Below are 20,242 nucleotides of genomic sequence, written 5' to 3'. Positions count from 1 at the left end.
CAAAGATAGAGATAATGAAGAAACAGAAAATTGTCTCTGCAACAGATGAGCTGAGATGAGAGAGCACGGATGACATTACCGAGGTTCAAACTGGTAGTCTTCAAGATGGTGCAATGTGTGATTCAGACATCATCTCTAGGTTAGATATAATGTCAGGGATGTGAGTGATCTAGTTCAGTTTCAGATTGATGCCGTGGAGTGGAAACAAAGTTTGTGACAGGGACCGAAGACAACAGCCTCACCCCCCAATAATGAGTTGAGAAAATATCTGCTTATATTCAACAAGCATTCTGGCAATGAAAGAATAAAGATTTGGAGAGGATGGGTGGTGCTGCCAATCTCCAGTGACTTGAAAGAATCAAATGGGAACAGATAGGGACATGAGACAGGGAAATAAGATGGAGAAATGGGACTGATAGGATTACTCTTTTGGAAATCAGCATGGACTCAATAGGCTTAATGTCCCCCAGCACTCAGTGGCCACTTAAATAGGTACACCAGCACACCTGCTCATTAATACAAATATCTAATCAGCAGCAAATCAATGCATTAAAGCATGCAGACGTGGTCAAGAGGTTCAGCTGTTGTTCAGGACAAACATCAGAATGGAAAAGAGATGTGATCTAAGTGTCTTTGACCATGGAATGACTGTTGGTACCAGACGGAGTGGTTTGAGGATCTCAAAAACTGGGATTTTTACACACAAGTCTCTAGAGTTTACAGAAAATGGTGCAAGAAACCAAAAACATCCAGTGAGTGACAGTTCTGTGGGCAGAAATACCTTGTTAATGAGTGAGGTCAGAAAAGAATGGTCAAGCTGGTTCAAGATGACCGGAAGGTGACAGTAACACAAATAACCAGGCGTTACAACAGCGGTGTGCAGAAGAGCACCTCTGAATACACAACAAATCAAACCTTGAACTGGATGGGCTACAGCAGCAGAAGACCACAAATATACCTCCTGTACCTAATAAAGTGGTCACTGAGTGTACAAAGACTAACTATATCATCTTTCAAGTCCTTTTCAGGACATACCAAATCCCTTAACAGAAATTAAATACTGAAAAAAAATTCATGAAGTATTGAGTTCTCCAAACTCAAGTGGTAGCCATGGACACCAGCTATGCCTGCCTTTTTGTTGGCTACGAGAAATAGTCTATGTTCCAAGCCTTTCCCCGTAATACTCCCCAACTCTTCCTGTGCTATATTGATAACTACATTGGTGCTCCTTCACGCACCCATGCTGAGTTCCTCAATTTCATCGACTTTGCCTCCAACTTCCATCCTGCCCTTAAATTCACTTGGTCCATTTCTTACAGCTCTCTCCCCTCTCTCGATCTACTGATACTTTTTATAAACCCTGGCTATCTTGACTAGACCTCATCCCACCCTGCCTCTTGTAAAAATACCATTCCCTTTTCTGAGTTCCTTTGTATTTGCCATATCTGTTCCCAGGGTGAGGCTTTTCTTTCTAGGACATCAGAAATGTCCTCCTTCTTCAAAGGAGTGGGGTTCCTCTTCTTCCACCATTGATTCTGCCCTCACTCGCATCTCCTTCATTTCTTGGACATCTATGCTCACCCCATCTTTCTTCCACCTTAACAGGGATAGGGTTCCTCTTGTCTTCACCTACCACCCCATGAACTTCTGCATCGAACACTTCATTCTCAACACCTTCTGCCACCGTCAAAGGGGCTCTACCACCAAACACATCTTTACTTCATCCCTCCCACCCCATGAACGCCTTCCACAGTGATCGCCCCCTCCAAGATTCCCTTGTTCATTCACCCCTCTGCACTAATCTCCCTCCCGCACTTAACCCTGCAAATGGCAGAATTACTACACCAGCCTCTTCCCTCACCTCCATTCAGAGCCCCAAACAGTCCTTCCAGGTCATCTACCCTATCCAGAGCTCCTTGTGCTGCCTCCTTGACACTGGTGAGATCTGATGAAGACTACTTTGATGAGCAACTCAGCATGATCCACAAAAACCAAAATTTCCCAGTGACCAACCACTTTAATTCCTATCCCCGTTCCCCTTCTAACATGTCAGACCATGGCCTCCTCTTCTGCCATGATGAGGCCATACTCAGTTTGGAGGAGCAACACCTCATATTCCAGCTAAGTAGCCTCCAACCTGATGGCATGAACATCAATTTCTCCAACTTCCAGTAATTTTTCCCCTCTCCCTTCTTCATTTAAAACCAAAAGACCATTTCCCCACTTTTGCCTTTAACCTCCCCTCCTCAGCTGCCTATCAGATCTCCCTGGTGTCTCTCCCCTTTCCCTTTCTCCCATGATTCACTCTCCTCTCCTATCAGATTCCTTCCTCTCCTGCCCTTTGCCTTTTCCACATTATCTCCCATCTTCTTACTTCATCCCCCAGCCCCCTCCACCTCCCACCTGGCTTCACCTGTCACATTCTAGCCTCTCCTTCCTCTCCCTCCCCCACCTTCTTATTTTGTCTTCTTCCCCCTTCCTTTCCAGTTCCGATAAAGGGTCTCGGTCCAAAATGTTGACTGTTTATTCATTTCCATGGATACTACCTGACCAACTGAGTTATGGCAGCATTTTGTGTGTGCTGCTGTTAAAAAGCAGTTACTACTGTAATAAAAAAAGTGACACCAATGTTAGCACAAGCGCCCACAAACAGCAAAAAGACAGTGAACCACTCATGTTGGTTGATGAATAGATGTCAGGGACTGTGCTAATCCGTATCATCTTCTGCGGAAGTGGAATTTTTTTTTCTTTCTGTCCGTGGAAAGTGGAAATGGTCTTGGCTTAACACTGCGTGGACCGTGGCACCTCCAGTAATGGTAACATTTGCTCATACTTCATAGAAATGTCAGTCCGATGTTTTTGTGCTCAGATCTCTAAGTTAGGGCTTGAACCTGGAACTTTCTAAAGTAGAGGTGACAGTGCTACTGAGCGAGTGGAGCGAGTACAGTGTATGGTCAACAGAAGTAGAGGTGGTATTCCACAGCAGCCGCATTGTATATTCAGGAGCCATTAGCAAGGAGGAGCACATACGTGAAGAGTAAGAGAGGTGAAGAAGATATGAGGCATGAATGGGAAAGAAGATGCTGCATGATGCATTGGCTATAGATGAAGACTAAGAAAGGAACTAAGTGTGTTTCCATTCAGCTGTATGGAAACAGAAAAACTACACTGTTAACACATCAGAAGTTGTAGATGGGTTGAATAGAATGAAGAAGTACATAGTAGATTGCCATTGTCTCATAGGATTCCATAAATTACCTTGAAATTAAACATTCCAAGCGATTATGATATGGAAATATGTCTGTAACCCTGCAGCCTTTATGAAGTTATAACTTTTTGCAAGCTGTAATGTGACAAGATGGAACCTCTGTGATCCCAGAGTGCTTTGCTGGTTCAGATGGAGGCTTACAAGAAGGGTATGTGATTTATAGCAGAGGGTATGTTTATGGCAGAGAGTGTTTAGACAACAGAGAAAAACAGGACATAGCTAACGTGTTTGGGGGTGGGGGAGAAGCCACAAAAGACAAATGAACTGATTAAAAACAAATGTGATGGATACAGATAAGGGAGGAATGCAATTATGGGACGGAACAACTTCGAAGTTGAATTACTGGACTGTGTAAACAGATTTTGTTTTTGTTTTGAGCTGTAAGATTGAAGCTACCTACCAACGACATAATGTATGGAGGTAGACTTTCCCTTGCAAGTAACAAACGTGCCAATAATTTGATCCGCTCTGAATTTGTTGTGGTTTGTTACTGTATATTAGAGTATCTAGCTGAACAGTACAGCTGATAGGGGGATTGGAGGAATTAAAACAAGTAATTTTGGTGAAAATGAGCAGGCATTTCATGACTTTGGAGGAAAAAGAAAGTACTGGACATGGGATGAGGAGTGAAGGTGAGGAATGTGAATGGCAATTTGAAGGTTATAATAAATGAAGAAAAAGAATCCTATGAACTATCGTAGGAGTCTGGAGAGATAGGTGAGTGATCAGTAGATCAATGACAGTGAAATGGGAACAGGAAATAGAGCACACGGCCAAAATGGGCTCAGCTTGTGGGGATATATGAAAGAAAGAGGAATACTGCAAGTGTAGAACAAGACTTAGCTCCACAGCAGTTTGACAGAATTGACTATAAGAAAGGTGAGATGAGCAATGGTGTGAGTGGGTGGTGATGGGGAGGGTGGTGACAACAGGTATGCCTGCAAAAGAAACAATTAAGTGTATCAGCATGAGATAGGCTGAGGCAGGAGGAAATCCTGCCTCAATGTAACAGAACTAAGGATGTGATTATTGTGATGCAGGGCACGGGTTGAAGGGAATAACAAGGGACAATAATGTGGGCTGTGACCAGGTGTAGATTATTTGTCATCAATCCACATATGAAAATTTCAACATTTAGTTACATTGATTTTGGTTGATCCTTACCGCAGAAATGTGTTTTCAAATCCTTTTGAAAAATGCCAGTCCGAAATTGAAGTAAAAATTGTCATCATGGTATCGTCATCAAAGGAATCAATGGACAGTATATTCAAATGACGAGTGAAACGTCCTGTCATTAAACACATTGAGTGATTTGAAATCATCCACAGCTTAGAGGAACAGAATAAAAGTTTGAAAATAAAAATACTTCTGATGCTGAAAATATGAAAAACAAAACAAAATTCTAGAAACACTCAGCAGGTCACAGTGGATAAAATGAAATAGTCCACATGTCAGATCAGTGACCTTTTGTCAGAACTGTTTCTGTGGGTGCAGCGTAAGTGCTGAGTGTTTACAGTATTGTCTATTTTTATAGCAACTAATACTTCATGATGTGTAGATTCATAGTTACACAGCACAGAAACAGACCCTTCAGCCCAGCTAGTCCATGCTGACCAGGAAGCCTATCTAAACTAAACTCAGGTCTGCATTTTGCCCAAATCACTGTAAACCAGGGGTTCCCAAACTGAAGTCTGTGGACCCCTTGGTTAATGATAAGGGTCCATGGCATAAAAAAGGTTGGGAACCCCTGCTCTAAACATTTCTTATCCATGTAGCAGTCCATTTGCCTCTACCATTCCCTCCAGCAACTTGTTCCATTTACCCACTACCCTCCAAGTTAAAAACAGTTCACATTACATCTCTGATGTCTATGTTTAGACTCCTCTACCCAGAGAAAAACACCATGACTATCTAGCCAATCTAGTCCCATCACAATTTTATAACTCTCCATGAGGCCACAGCTCAGCATCCTCTGCTCTGGGGATAGCAGTACCGGATGATATCGTTCGATCATCCAGGCCAGGCAACATCCTTGTGAATTTTTTCTGCACGTCCTCAAACTTGGTAACATCCTCCTGGTTGTCATCTGCGTGGCAACCAGGACTATGCACAACATGCCAAGTGTGATCTGACCACACAAGTAGATGTAATTTATACCAAGATATTTTTTAAAAACGTTTTATTGGTGGAAATCTCTGCATTTCATTAACAATACCTTGATAGTTTTTCCATAATTAAAGCCTAATAGAACACAGAACATGAAACAGCTCAGGAAGAGGCCCTTTGGCCACAATATTGTGCCAAACTAATTAAACCTCTAACTAAACTAATCCCATCTCAATGCCTGTATCCTTCCATTTTCTGCACATTAATGTACCTGACTAAGAGCCTTTTAAATACCTCTATCATATTTCCCTCCACTATCATCACATTCCAGACACCCATCAGTCAGTGTTAAAAAAACCCTGTCCCGCACATCTCCTTTGAATTCACTTCGAACGTTTAGATAGGCACATGAATATAAGGGAAGGTGGAGGAATAAGGACATTGTGTACGTTATTGCTTTTTAAAAAAAAATTTTTAAATTAGTTTTTCAAAACATTTTACAAAATTAAAAACCCCAAATCCCAGTGGGGAGCATTAATACAGTGCAAGATTAAGCATACCGTTATTGCTTTTTAAAACTTTCTTTTTTGGCTGGTTCAACTCAACATCATGGGCTGACGTGCCCGTTCCTGTGCTGTACTGTTCTGTGTTCGATCTACTCCTTCTTACTTTCAATGCATGCCCTCCATCATTAGACATTCTAACCCTGCAAAAAGACACTGGCTGTCTATCTATGCCTCTCATCATTTTGTAAGCCTCCCCTCACTCCATCACTCCAGAGAGAACAACTCCAGTTTGTCCAACCTCCCCTTCTAGCTTACATCCTCTAAACCAGACAGTACCCTGGTAAACCTCCTCGCTACCAATTCCCAAGCTTGGACTCAAGGCTATAATACTACATGCTATAATATTACAAGCTCCCTTGGGTTTCATTACGTGGGCCCATTTGTTTGATCCTTTTCACTAACTGGTTTAAAATGTTCATCTAAAGTAAAATAATCAGAGGACTGCCAGGCTAAAATCAATATACTGGATTTCACAGAGAGAATCTGAAAGAATTTTTCTGGAGACCTGAGGGATTGCCTGACATTTCTCTGATTATTCTGTTCACTGCTGTTGTAATAGTTATCTAACTATGAATTCAGCAGGGACTCATTTGAAAATGTTTTCCATGCCAGAAAACTGGATAATGAATGGTGGCAGTGGATAATGCCATTTTACCTGAAGGTTGATTGTTGAGTTCTATCTGTTTTAAATAAAACAGCACAGATAGAAAAGGAGCTGAGTGTTTCATGGAAATACCGCAAGAAAAGGACAAGTGATTAGGCTCTGTCCTGGGATGTAGGAATGAATGCAGAGACCATATCGTTTAATTTACATGATTTGAACTAACAGAGGAAGGGACAGGATCATGTCATCAGGTCTTTGTGATAAGTAAGGAAACAAGAGCAGCGGGGGTGGGTGTGGGGGCGAGGGAAACTCATACAAATTCCACACAGATATCACCAGAGGTCAGCATTCAACCCAGGTCACTGGAGCTATAAGGTCTGTAGTCTAGTGTAGTTTCTTCCTGTGTTGTTTTTTACGTAGCTCAGTCTAGTTTTTGTACTGTGTCATGTAACACCATGGTCCTGAAAAAACGTCGTCTCATTTTTACTATGTACTGTACCAGCAGTTATGGTGGAAATGACAATAAAAAGTGACTTGACGATAAGGCATCATTGTGCGATCTCATAAGAACATAAGAAATAGGAGCAGGAGTCGGCCATCTGGCCCGTCGAGCCTGCTCCACCATTCAATAAGATCATGGCTGATCTGACCATGGACTCATCTCCACCTACCTGCTTATTCACCATAACTCTTAACTCCCCTACTATGCAAAAATCTATCCAACCTTGCCTTAAACATATTTACTGAGGTAACCTCCAGTGCTTCACTGGGCAGAGAATTCCACAGATTCACCACCCTCTGGGAAAAGCAGTTCCTCCTCATCTCCATCCTAAATCTAGTCCCCCAAATCTTGAGGCCTATGTCCCCCTAGTTCTAGTCTCACCTTCCAGTGGAAACAACGTTCTTACCTCTGTCTTACCGATCCCTTTCATAAGACTATGTTTCTATAAGATCTCCTCTCTTGTAGCTAATGTACATAGAGAAACTTTTGCCATGTAAAATGTAAATTTCAGATGAGCAAATAACAGTGCACTTGAAATGAGAGCCATGTGTAAAGCAAAATGATTTGAATTGACAGTATAAAAATACTATGTTACTACAACATCAGAACACATTTAAGACTTTGATGCTATTTGCCAGGTCCTACCGATGCAGGAAGCACGTGAGCAGTTTTCTTACCAGTTATGTCGTTCCTTCCTCCTCCTGGAGGACCCATCGCCGAAATAAACAATACATTTGTAATGAAGAGTTTTGATGTATCTTTCTTGTCGTACCAATGACCGTGATCAATCCATTGTCGAAGCAGCTCAATAGGTGGCTGGGCGCCATAAATTTCCTTTGCAGGCATGTTAAGATCATCTGGAATCAACAAATGGAATACTTGATCGGGATTTTCTCTTCACAAGTGAAATAGAGCACCAGTCAGCACACCCCAATGCAATTAACAAACTCTCGTCCCCCTGTTCTGACCCTTGATTGTTTTCCATGGTCACTGCTCTTGGGTACAACCCCCCGGTTGTCTATGCGAGCCCCTGCAATTTCAATTCCCATTCAGATCTCAGATCTAAGGTCTCAAATCTGATTCATAGACAACCCTTGACTCCTCTACTGCCATGATGAGGCCACATTCAGGTTGGAGGAGCAACACGTTATATTCCATCTGGGTAGCTTCTAACCTGATGACAAATATCGATTTCTCGAACTGTCAGTAATTGCACCCCCCTTCACCATTCCTCGTTCCTATTTCCCTCTCTCAACTTCTCTCCTTACCTGCCCATCACCTTCCTCTGGTACTCCCCCTTCCATTTTCCCATGATTTTCTGTCCTCTCCTATCAAATTCCCCTTTATCTCTTTCACCAATCAACTTCCCAACTCTTTACTTCACCCCTTCCCTCCTCCCATTTTCACCTATCACCTGCCACCTTGTACTTCTTCCCTCCCTTCCCCCACCTTCTCAGTCTGATGCCTTTCCCCTTCCTTTCCAGTCATGGTGAAGGGTCTCGGCCCGATACGTCAACTGTTTACTCTTTTCCATAGATGCAGTCTGGCTTGTTGAGTTCCTCCAACATTTTGTGTGTGCTCCTTGACTGCAAGTTGTCTGCACCCTGCCAAACCAGAGCACTGGTCAACCTATTGAATGCCTGAACTACATGGGCCATCGTGATGACAATCTGCCAACTGTATCAGAAGTGGCAAATCCCACTATTCCGGTTCATGCGAATGTCAAGAAGACTATTTCATTGAAGGAAGTAAGCAAATCTTGCATTTCCAAAGTTGTTGCCACACGTGGTATAAGTACCAAGCACAATGGATGTGGCAACTTAACTTTAGAATTACTCTATATATGAAAAACATAACAGGTAAATCTTTAAGCATTTTTAAACAGAATGAGCTAAGTCCTATATTAAAAAGAGATGTCTAACATATCAAAAAGTAATTAAATGTTGGACCCCTTACCTACAAAAACAATGGACTCTTTCCCCACTGGTGGACCAAAAACCCCCTTCTTCCGCCTGTCCAGTTTGGACATTATAATATCTTGGGTTTGATTGGCTGTGGTTCTGGCAGAGAAGCTGATGCAGTTGGGAATGTAAAGCTCTTTGGGCAGCTGCACAAGGAAGCTGTTAGTAATTGCAGATTTGCCTGTGCCAGTGGGACCCAACAGCAGCAAAGGTACCTTGTGTGAAATATAAACATCCAAGAAAAAGGTCTGCCGAGCAGTTTCCATGGTAGGGATAATCAGATCTAAAACCTGTAAACCAATATACATTTGAAGAATTAAATAAACAATGCTATGGATATATTAGAAGGTAAGAAATTATAGTGTTCAGATTTTTGTTTGTGTCCCAAAATAATAATCTTTTATTACAATTTCTTATCGCTGGGCACATTGTATAACTGGAGGATTAAAGCTACTGGACAATATAAAGGCTGATGCTTGCAAGGCAAGGGGACAAGGCAATGATGTTGGATAAACGGCCAGGGCTTTCTCCTGATTAGAATACAGGATCGTACCCCAAACTTAAATACATTTTCCAAAAAAAATTCAAAACCAAGTCTCCATTTTCTTTTTAAACAGAGACCTTAAGAACATTTCTTAAAGGTTTAGGATGCTGAACCAGTCAGGGTTAGCAACAGGTAGAATTCATGAGTGCAAGGTGGATAAATATTTTATTTTAATTTTAGATCAAAAGGAAGGTCTAATTCTGTAGACCCAAAGCAACACACACAAAGCGCTGGAGGAACTCAGCAGATTAGACAGCATCGATGGAAATGAATAAACAGTGGGTGTTTCAAGCCCAGACCCTTTTTCAGGGGTTCAAAGGTTCAAAAGTTCAAGGTCCTTTTATTATCAAAGTAGGTATCCATACACAACTCTGAGATTCTCCTTCTCCAGACAGCCACAAAACAATGAAAGAACATGAAAGTCATTCAGAGAGAAACATCAACCACCCCTCGCACAAAAAAGAACAGTATCCCAGTCATCAACCTCCAAAACCCCCAACTCCTGCACAAAACAGAACAAGAACATCGACCCCCAAACCCCCTCTGAATTCTCGCTCCCCCTCCACGATCACCTCTACGTTTCATCTTCCTCAACACTTTAATCAACAAAATGTAATCAAATATCGGCTCGTGTCCCATCTCTAAGCTTCTTCACATTGATAGATAGATAGATAAACAGATAGATACTTTATTCATCCCCATGGGGAAATTCAACTTTTTTCCAATGTCCCATACACTTGTTGTAGCAAAACTAATTACATACAATACTTAACTCAGTAAAAGAAATATGATATGCATCTAAATCACTATCTCAAAAAGCATTAATAATAGCTTTTAAAAAGTTCTTAAGTCCTGGCGGTAGAATTGTAAAGCCTAATGGCATTGGGGAGTATTGACCTCTTCATCCTGTCTGAGGAGCATTGCATCGATAGTAACCTGTCGCTGAAACTGCTTCTCTGTCTCTGGATGGTGCTATGTAGAGGATGTTCAGAGTTATCCATAATTGACCGTAGCCTACTCAGCGCCCTTCGCTCAGCTACCGATGTTAAACTCTCCAGTGCTTTGCCCACGACAGAGCCCGCCTTCCTTACCAGCTTATTAAGACGTGAGGCGTCCCTTTTCTTAATGCTTCCTCCCCAACACGTCACCACAAAGAAGAGGGCGCTCTCCACAACTGACCTATAGAACATCTTCAGCATCTCACTACAGACATTGAATGACGCCAACCTTCTAAGGAAGTACAGTCGACTCTGTGCCTTCCTGCACAAGGCATCTGTGTTGGCAGTCCAGTCTAGCTTCTCATCTAACTGTACTCCCAGATACTTGTAGGTCTTAACCTGCTCCACACATTCTCCATTAATGATCACTGGCTCCATATGAGGCCTAGATCTCCTAAAGTCCACCACCATCTCCTTGGTCTTGGTGATATTGAGACGCAGGTAGTTTGAGTTGCACCATATCACAAAGTCCTGTATCAGTTTCCTATACTCCTCCTCCTGTCCATTCCTAACACACCCCACTATGGCCGTGTCATCAGCGAACTTCTGCACATGGCAGGACTCCGAGTTATATTGGAAGTCTGATGTGTACAGGGTGAACAGGACCGGAGAGAGTACGGTTCCCTGCGGCGCTCCTGTGCTGCTGACCACCATGTCAGACCTACAGTCTCCCAACCGCACATACTGAGGTCTATCTGTCAAGTAGTCCACTATCCAATCCACCATGTGAGAGTCTACTCCCATCTCCGTTAGTTTGTGCCTTAAGATCTTGGGCTGGATGGTGTTAAAGGCACTAGAGAAGTCAAGGAATGTAATCCTCACAGCACAACTGACCCCATCTAGGTGAGAAAGTGATTTGTGCAGAACGCTTCCCAGAATCTACTCCAAGCCAGCAAAGTGCTGGATCACTCCATTGATCTCCAAACTGTAAATTGCAGGCTCTAACAGTTCCAGAAACACATTTAAGATGAAAAACAGACATAGAAGAAGTGAAATAGACGTTTTTATGGAAGATGTCGACCAAGGGAGTGTTGTATGCTGGCGCCATCTTGACTCAAGTCCTGAAAAAGGGTCACAGCCTGAAATGTTGACTGTTTATTCATTTCCTGAATGAATAAACATGATAAACATGATGCTGCCTGACCTGCAGAGTTGCTCCAGCATTTTGTGTGTGTTGATCTTCATTTGGTATTTGATAACAGGGGAAGAGAGCTTTGCTAATATATCTAGGAAAGCAAGAGACCACACATTCATGGAAACAAATATCAAATATTATACTGATCTCAGCCTAGGAAGAGCATGACAATTAAAAACAAGTAACAGAGACAGAAACCCCTGCTACAAAGTCAAACCTTGGCTCCAGCAGGAATTTCTTTTTCTTTGGTGATATAATCAGTCCATAGATGCCACTGTCCACTACCAGCCTTTTTGAAGTAGTAATCATAGACAGTTCCTGCACCAAGATGAGAATAATGTGGATTAAGTGCATTAATTATAGCTCTTGTAATACCTTTAAGCTTTGAATTGGTTCAAGTCTAACCTCTTTCAGGAAAAATGTTGTTTTTTGTCAGTTTGACACTCTTGGGCCGAGGATTATTGTCATCCATTCCCAATATCAAATTCCGGAAGAAAGAATCAAATTTCTTGCGGCTTTCCCCACTGATGGTGGCGCCAACAGTCCACACGGTAGCAAAGAGGAACAGACCCTGCAGCCAGAGGGTGATTTGCTGACTCGACATTTCTTCGCTATTCCCCTGTCCCGACTGAGCTATTTCACCTAGAGATTAGAAGAAGACAAACTCATAGTTAGCAACATCCATCACTGAACCTGGAATTGGCTGAATTACAAACACAATGAAAGACAAAAAATCCTCCTTAAATTAATTTAGTGGAGGTGACCTCTAGCCCTAGGTCTCCTCAGGATCCTAACTGGTACCTAGATATTCATTATTTAGGTTCTTTATGCTTTTGTCAGCATTATATTGAATAAAGGGCACAGAAAGATCATACAACTCAGCTAGTCCAGGCCATGCTAATGCTCCGGTTCAGTCTTCTCCCATGCTAATGCTCCAGTTCAGTCTTAAAAACATAGAACATAGAATAGTACAGCACATTACAGGCCCTTCAGCCCACATTGTTGTGCCGACCCTCAAACCCTGCCTCCCATATAACCCCCCACCTTAAATTCCTCCATACACCTGTCTAGTAGTCTCTTAAACTTCACTAGTGTATCTGTCTCCACCACTGACTCAGGCAGTGCATTCCACACACCAACTACTCTCTGAGTGAAAAACCTTCCTCTAATATCCCCCTTGAATTTCCCTCCCCTTACCTTAAAGCCATGTACTGAGCAGTGGTGCCCTGGGGAAGAGGCACTGGCTGTCCACTCTGTCTGTTCCTCTTAATATCTTGTACAACTCTATCATGTCTCCTCTCATCCTCCTTCTCGCCAAAGAGTAAAGCCCTAGAGCTAGACTAAAGCTCCTTCTCCCATACTAATGCTCCAGTTCAGTCTTCTCTCATACTTCTTCATCTACATATCATAGTGTCACCTTTGATTCTCTTCTCCTTTGCATGTTTTCCAGCCTCCCTACATAATACTGATTATATACAATATAATACTGACAATAATACTCACATAACACTATAACAACTATAATACTGGCCCCACTAAATATTATAATACACTGTAACATTTAGACTACTGCTCTACTCTCATGAATGTGTGGCTAGGCGCACCTCAAACATCATCTACAAATTGGCCAATGACTCCACTGTTGTTGACAGCATCTCAGATGGCAACGAGAAGTCGTACAGGAGTGAGACAGATCAGCTGGTTAAGTGGTGCCGCAGCAACAACCTTGCATTTAACATTAGCAAGATTAAGGATTTGGTTGTAGATTTCAGGCAGAGGAAGGTAGGAGGGTACACATTAATCTTCACTGAGAGGTCAGTGGCGGAAGGGGTGGGTAGGGCACCAAAATCTCAGAAGATCTGTCCTGCCCTAACAAAATCAAGGCAACATATCAGTGTCTATACGTCATCAGGCACTTGGGGAGACGTATAGACTCTAGCAAATTTCTACAGATGTACTGACTGGTTGCATCGCCGGATGGGGGTATAGAGGCTCCAATGCATAGCATCGAAAGAGGACGCAGACCCAGCCAACTCCAATACGGGCACAAGCCTCCCCACATCTACGAAAGACAATGCCTCAAGAAGGTGGCTTCAATCATAAAAGTCCCTCACCAATCCCCTCTTCTCGTACTATCACCAGGGAGAAGATACAGCAGCATGAAGACCAAGGTTCAGTGTTTTAGGAATAGCCTCTTCCACTCTGCCATCAAATTTCCAATGACCTATGAACACTACCTCCTTATTTTGTTCACTATTTATTTAATATAACATAGTAATTTTTATGTCTTGCTCTGTATTGCTGCTACAAAACAAATTTCATGACATATATCAGTGATAATAAACATGATTCTAATTAATTAGTGAACGCGGTTTAGACACTTTTCTAGCAGTTCAATTGCAAAGACTTCTTCACAACCAAAAACTGATTTTGTGGAGTGGAATGTGATAATGACTACTTCTTAAGTTACTTCATGTCAGGGGTGCAGGTCAGTGGGACTAGGCAGAAAAATGGTTCGGCACAGCCAAGAAGGGCCGAAGGGCCTGTTTCTATGCTGTAATGTTCTATGGGTATTTAATCAGGTACTTTCTGGTATCAATCGCACTTGCAACCCTGATGTGATTTCTACATCAGGGTGCCCAGGCAGTATAGTGTGGTTCCGAAAATATTCCATTCATTCTCATCTGTGCCCAAGGCTTGAGTTTTAGATCAATGAGCAAAAATATCACAGGCTATTCATGTACTCATGTGCAGGGGTGCCCATGATTCTTCAAAAATAATAATCTTAACTCATGTTCCTGAAATCCAGTAAGGTGTTAGCTTTTGTTAAAAAGTTCTGAACAACTGATCTTTTTGCATCTCGCTAGGGTTATATTTTAGCATAATTACTAAAATATTGTGGACTACATTGCCGAAATATTAATCGGGCAGTTAGAACATAGAATAATACAGCAAAATTCAGGCCCTTCAGTCTATGATGTTGTACCGACCCTTTAACCTGCTCTAAGATCGATCTAATCCCATGTAACCTTCCATTTTTCTTTCATCCATGTGCCTGAGAGTCTCTTAAATGTCTTTACTTCAGATAGCTGAATGAAACTAGTTGTGGAAAAGCAATAGGAATCAGACAAACCAATAACTTACCCAATAAACAAGTATAGAGCCTCATCATACTGCTAGCCAGATGCATCGGAGATGTCTGCACGAAAAATTTGCAATGTAGCCGGGTAAAATCTAGACTTGGTTGTATCAGCCAGTGGAACATGTCATTGATCTAAAAACAAAGCAAGTCAGATGCCTACCTGAATAATTTTATTATGATTCAGAGAATCATCAGATTATTCTCCAATGACCTAGCACATTTTCCACTGAGAAGTTCAGTAAATACTTGATTCCACAGTCCACAAAACTCTGATTATGCCATATTGGGTCACTGCATTACAGGCAGGATGTGGACTCTTTGGAGAGGATGCAGAAGAGGTTCACTAGGATGTTGCCTTGTTTAGAGAGTATTTTAACAAAGAGAGGTTGGACAAACTTGAACTGTTTTCTCTGGAGCATCAGAGGAAGAGAGACAATCTGATAAAAATGATCAGAGGCATGGGCTGGGTAGATAAGAAGAGTCTTTCTCCCTGGATGGAAATGTCAAATACTAACAAGCAAAGATTTAACGTGAGAGGGGAAATGTGTAAAGGAGATTTATGAGGCAAGTTTTCTACATAAAGTGTGGTGGGTACCTGCACTGCCAGGGGAATTGGTGGAAGCTGATATGATAACAACATTTAAAAGACATTTGGACAGGCACATGACCAGGGAGGGAATACAGGGGTACAGCCTTTGTGCAGGCAGATGAGTTTATTAGATTAGCATGTTCAGTGAGGACATCCTGGGCCAAAGGGGATGTTCCTGTATTGTTCTATAGGGCCATGAACTAAATTAAGGGGAGTAGGATTAGACTGATTGGTTCATTTTCACGGGCATGGGCAGGTTGGCCTCCTTCTCTACTATAAACTTCTGATTTCATCCCATGATGTTTGCAGTGATGAAGATCAGAATTACAAGTACTGGTCTCCCTTGAACTGGCTATGCTTCAGCTAATCTGTGATAGGGATGCTGCAATTAGCCACAATTCACCTGGGTTAGGAAAGGAAAATAAGTCAGGGATTCTATTCTTGATTGTTAATGTGATCATTTATGTAGGTAAATGTTGTGACGGGACGCAATTAGGCTCACCTGTCCACCGTCCCTCAGCTGCACAGCTGCCAACACTTTCTGTCAGGGCTTTCACAGGAAAGCACTAACATCACCGTCAAGGTCAAGTATGTGTTTGCACAAACCAATCTTACTTGCAGCAGCATCACAGGCACATATAAGCAGCTTTCATAATTAAATCATAAACATAAATAAAACACTTTTAACAAGAACAAACACAATTAGAAGAAATCATATTGTTCCTAAAATCTAGTGATCGGGGTTGTCTGTGCCAACTGATTTAATAACAGAATGGTTCATATGGGTTTGTTGACTTGTATGGGCGAGGACTGGGCATCAAGTTGCAGTGTCACAAGGTGAGGGGGTATGAACAACGGGACTCTTTTATTCCGTGAATGTGTTCTTGTGTGTGACTGCAAGCAATGTGTTTTAGCACCATGACCTCATTGTAACGCTGTCTTGCTTGGCTGCATTCATGAGTATTCGTGTAAGGTTGAATGACAATTAAATTTGAATTGAATTGAGTTAAAGGGAAGTAGCTGTTCTTCAACTTGGTGGTGTGGGACTTCAGATCTGTACCTCCTATCAATTGGATGGTAAGAAGATGGATTGGCCTGGAAAGTGGGGATCTTTGATGATGGATGCAGCCTTCTTGAAGTAGCAACTCCTGTGGATACTATCAGTGATAGGAAGGCATATACCACTGATGTTTGAGCAGTCTATTGCACTCTGCAGCTTCTTACATTCCTGCACACTTCATTTATAACCAACCACTCAGGGGAAAGTATTGAATTTTGTAATTAGAGGTTTAGTCATGTGCACAGAGAGAATTGCCACAAATAAAAGAAAGTAAAATTAACGTTAAAAACATGAGTAACATCTTAAACTTCAACATCTGTCCATATTGTCATCAGTAACAGTGAATACTACTTGGCCACATTTTCCTTATGTTCATTGTTTGAAGTGTAAATTTCCAAAACCAAAGACTTACCACTCCTGATGAAGGGTTTCGGCCCGAAACGTCGTCACTACCTCCTCCCATAGATGGTGTCTGGCCTACTGAGTTCTGCCAGCATTTTGTGTTTTTTTTTTACTTACCAGTTCTTTATGTTCAGCAGTAAGAGTCGATGGTAGAGTATCCATATAAGAATCTTTCAGGGGTGCCCAACCGAGCTGATGGGGTTCCAGGTATATCATACCACACCTGTTAGAAAGAAGTTCCCAATTCAGCATGTGCAAAGCAAATGTATCTTGTGCTAACTGCTGAGCTTTCGATAATGTACACAATTAATACCTGCTGACTGTAGCTGGCGAAGCCTGTTCCAGATCTGCTGGCTCAAATATTAAGCTCATTTTAGAACTCATCTGGATAATTTCTCCACTCATCAAGCACAACTGGAAGACAGATGCCACATAAATAATTATGAGTGAATCAATGGCCGAGAGCATTGCATTGTGTTAAATATCACTATTTCATGTAATGGGGATGAAAAAAGGGAGCAGACAACATAAATATAGGGGAGTGTCTAGGTAATAATGACTATAATATACTGCTCTCCCAAGGCATGTTACTGTTCGGCCAGAATCTAGTTGAATGGAACAGCAGATTTCAACATCTATATTGGCATATTCTCACACATGGTTCTCCCATTCAAATCACGGACCAAATACTCTCCAGCCACGCAAGTTCAACGGCGTTAAGTAGGAAGGGATGAAGATGAGAGAAGGGGAATATGGTGGGCTCACTAGGTCACAATCTCAGAACTGACTCTGGTGCCATCAGTCAGTGAGTAGAAGGATAGAAGGATAGGCCAGATGAATGTGTGGCTAAAGGAATGGTGCGCATGGATAGGCTGGATCATTGGGATCCTTTTCATTAAGAAAGAAATCCTTGGAGGATTTTAGAAAAAAAATACCCAGAGTGTGGTAACATGCTAGCAAAGGGAATGTTGAAGGAAATAATATTGTTGTATTTATGGAGTGGGTAATAAAACTTATGAGGGAGAAGTGAATGATGCGTTCTACTAAACAGAAAGGATGAAAATGAAGCATAAATTTTGGCATGAATTTGTTGTGGCAAATGAATGGTTTCTTTATGTTCTATGGATTTCTATGTAATTTTTTGAACAAGAATTTCATACACTTATTTTTAAAAAATCACCTACTTTCTTGTTATCATCTAATACAGTGTTCATATTTTCAATCCAAACAGCATCAACAGGTCCATCAAATATAATCCACTTTCTCGCATCAGTGGCAGAAGTTGCTTGAGCTCGAAAAGTTGTGGCGAGAACCCCATCTGTCCATTCGTGGCTTATAAGATCAAAGCACCCATAGAGCTGGCCCATGGTTATAGCCTTGGGATTTATTATACAGTATTCAACAGAATACTCATCCATTAACTTGGCTTCAAATGAAACAGATGAAACATTATTCAAAATAACTCATGTCTACTAAATTAAAGTTTATATTCTTCTGTTTCAGTTTAGCACAACTTGTTTTTAATTTTCTATCTAAGAATGGTGCAAAGTTCCAGCTCTCCCTCCAGCCCTCATGACTCTTACTTACCAATACCATTGCCAAGATCGATTTATGTCTAGTGTGCATCCCAACTATGTTACATTTTAGAAATACATTCTTTCAAGGTGTGACATGCAATACAAGTTAATAGATGAGAAGGATAGAAGGACTCTATATGCCATGCACTGATAGAAATTCAGCTCTTTGCAATTAATTCTTATCATATCATAAAATGTTCAGAAACTATTTACAATGGAGTTTTCTCTGGTGAATTTTTTCAGCACATCAGTGGTAAATTTAATTGTCGAATTCAAAAAAATCAAGAATATTTACCAAACAATATATCCCTACCTAATGTGTCCATGCCAAAATTTTGAACCCACTATAAGAAAGAATTTTTTCCCTAATTTATTCAGACTGACCCATTAGTCTGACTTTTCCCTTTGCCCTATTAAAATTTATAACACATTTGATATCAGCAGATACATTAGCCAGATCACATTGTTTTGATATTTTAATGAACGTATTAAAAACAACTTGATTTCATGACATCAAAAATCTTCCACGCAGAAGCTAATATGATTAATATGGCTTGTTTAACAATAGTGTAGTGTCACCATTAATATAGACTCAGTGGCCACTTTATTATTGACCTCCTGTACCTAATAAAGTGGCCACTGAGTGTATGTCTATGGTCCTCTGCTGCTGTAGCCCATCCACTTCAAGGTTCAACGTGCTGTGCATTCAGAGATACTCTTCTGCACACCACTGTCGTAACGCATGGTTATTTGTGTCACTGTCACCTTCCTGTCAGCTTGAATCAGTCTGGCTATTCTTCTCTGACCTCGCTCATTAATCAGGGATTTTTGCCACTCAGTGGGCAATTTTTGCTTTTCACACCATTCTCTGTAAACTCTAGAGACTATTGTGCATGAAAATCCCAGGGGATCAGTAAATCACCCCATCGGGCACTAAAGTCACTTCAATCGCATTCCTCCCCTGTTCTGATGTTTGGTCTGATCAACAACTGAACCTCTTGGCCATGTCTGCGTGTTTTTATGCATTGAGTTGCTGCCACATTGCAGTAATTACACAATGAAGCAAATAAAAATGACAGTCACAAATACTCCAGAATTATTTTTAAAAACCCTAAACTTTCCACCTGCTGCCTGTCTCCTCACCATACTCTCAATAACCAAAAACCGTCTCAGACTTCCCTATTTCTTAGCTTCCACAGATGCCATCATGAGTTTCATAATGCTGACTAATATTCTCTTTTAGTAGTCCAATGTCATTGTGTCAACAACAGTATCTGACTAGAAAGTTCCAAGAACCTAATTGTACATTACTGCCTTTAAATCCACCCAAATGTTGATTTAGTACAAATAACTGCATTTTTATTTGGAAGAGGTGGAAATTTCTTGATAAGCATGAGTCTCTATATCCAGACACTTTAAGTGCACTTAGACAAAAAGTTTCAAATCAAGAAACATGCAATATTAACTTTGTGACAGCTAAAAGTAGGATATACTAATTTGGAGCAGGTATCCTACTGCCATTTAATAAGATCATGGTTGAACAGATTGTAATCTCAACCTAGCATACCTATCTACCACAGTAACCTTTCACCACCTTGTTTATCGAGTACTGTATCTATCTGCTACTGCCTTGAATAATCAAAGCTCTGCTTTCACTTCCTTTTGAAGAAGGGTTCCAAAGACTCACAAACTTCTGAAAAAATATATTTAAATCTCTGACCAAAATGGGCAACCCACTATTTTCGAAGAGTGGCCAATAGTTGTGGGCTCTCCCATGAGAAGAGGCAT

General features: G+C 41.3%; 1 protein-coding gene across 1 annotated transcript in view; it reads right to left on the bottom strand.

Moving 5' to 3' along the window:
* Positions 1–20,242, bottom strand: part of dnah3 (dynein axonemal heavy chain 3) — a 155,838-nt gene that overhangs the window by 52,194 nt on the left and 83,402 nt on the right. The window contains exons 35-43 of the mRNA XM_073060476.1: positions 18,062–18,303; positions 17,191–17,291; positions 16,995–17,100; positions 14,829–14,958; positions 12,090–12,326; positions 11,902–12,002; positions 9,003–9,297; positions 7,724–7,903; positions 4,433–4,556 (exon numbers count right to left, since the gene is read on the bottom strand). Coding sequence (XP_072916577.1) covers positions 4,433–4,556; positions 7,724–7,903; positions 9,003–9,297; positions 11,902–12,002; positions 12,090–12,326; positions 14,829–14,958; positions 16,995–17,100; positions 17,191–17,291; positions 18,062–18,303 — 1,516 coding nt within the window. The remainder of the gene's footprint in view (positions 1–4,432; positions 4,557–7,723; positions 7,904–9,002; positions 9,298–11,901; positions 12,003–12,089; positions 12,327–14,828; positions 14,959–16,994; positions 17,101–17,190; positions 17,292–18,061; positions 18,304–20,242) is intronic.

This window comes from Hemitrygon akajei, chromosome 11, assembly GCF_048418815.1.
Source record: "Hemitrygon akajei chromosome 11, sHemAka1.3, whole genome shotgun sequence".
Lineage (NCBI taxonomy): Eukaryota > Metazoa > Chordata > Chondrichthyes > Myliobatiformes > Dasyatidae > Hemitrygon > Hemitrygon akajei.
This window is presented reverse-complemented; position numbering and strand designations above follow the sequence as displayed.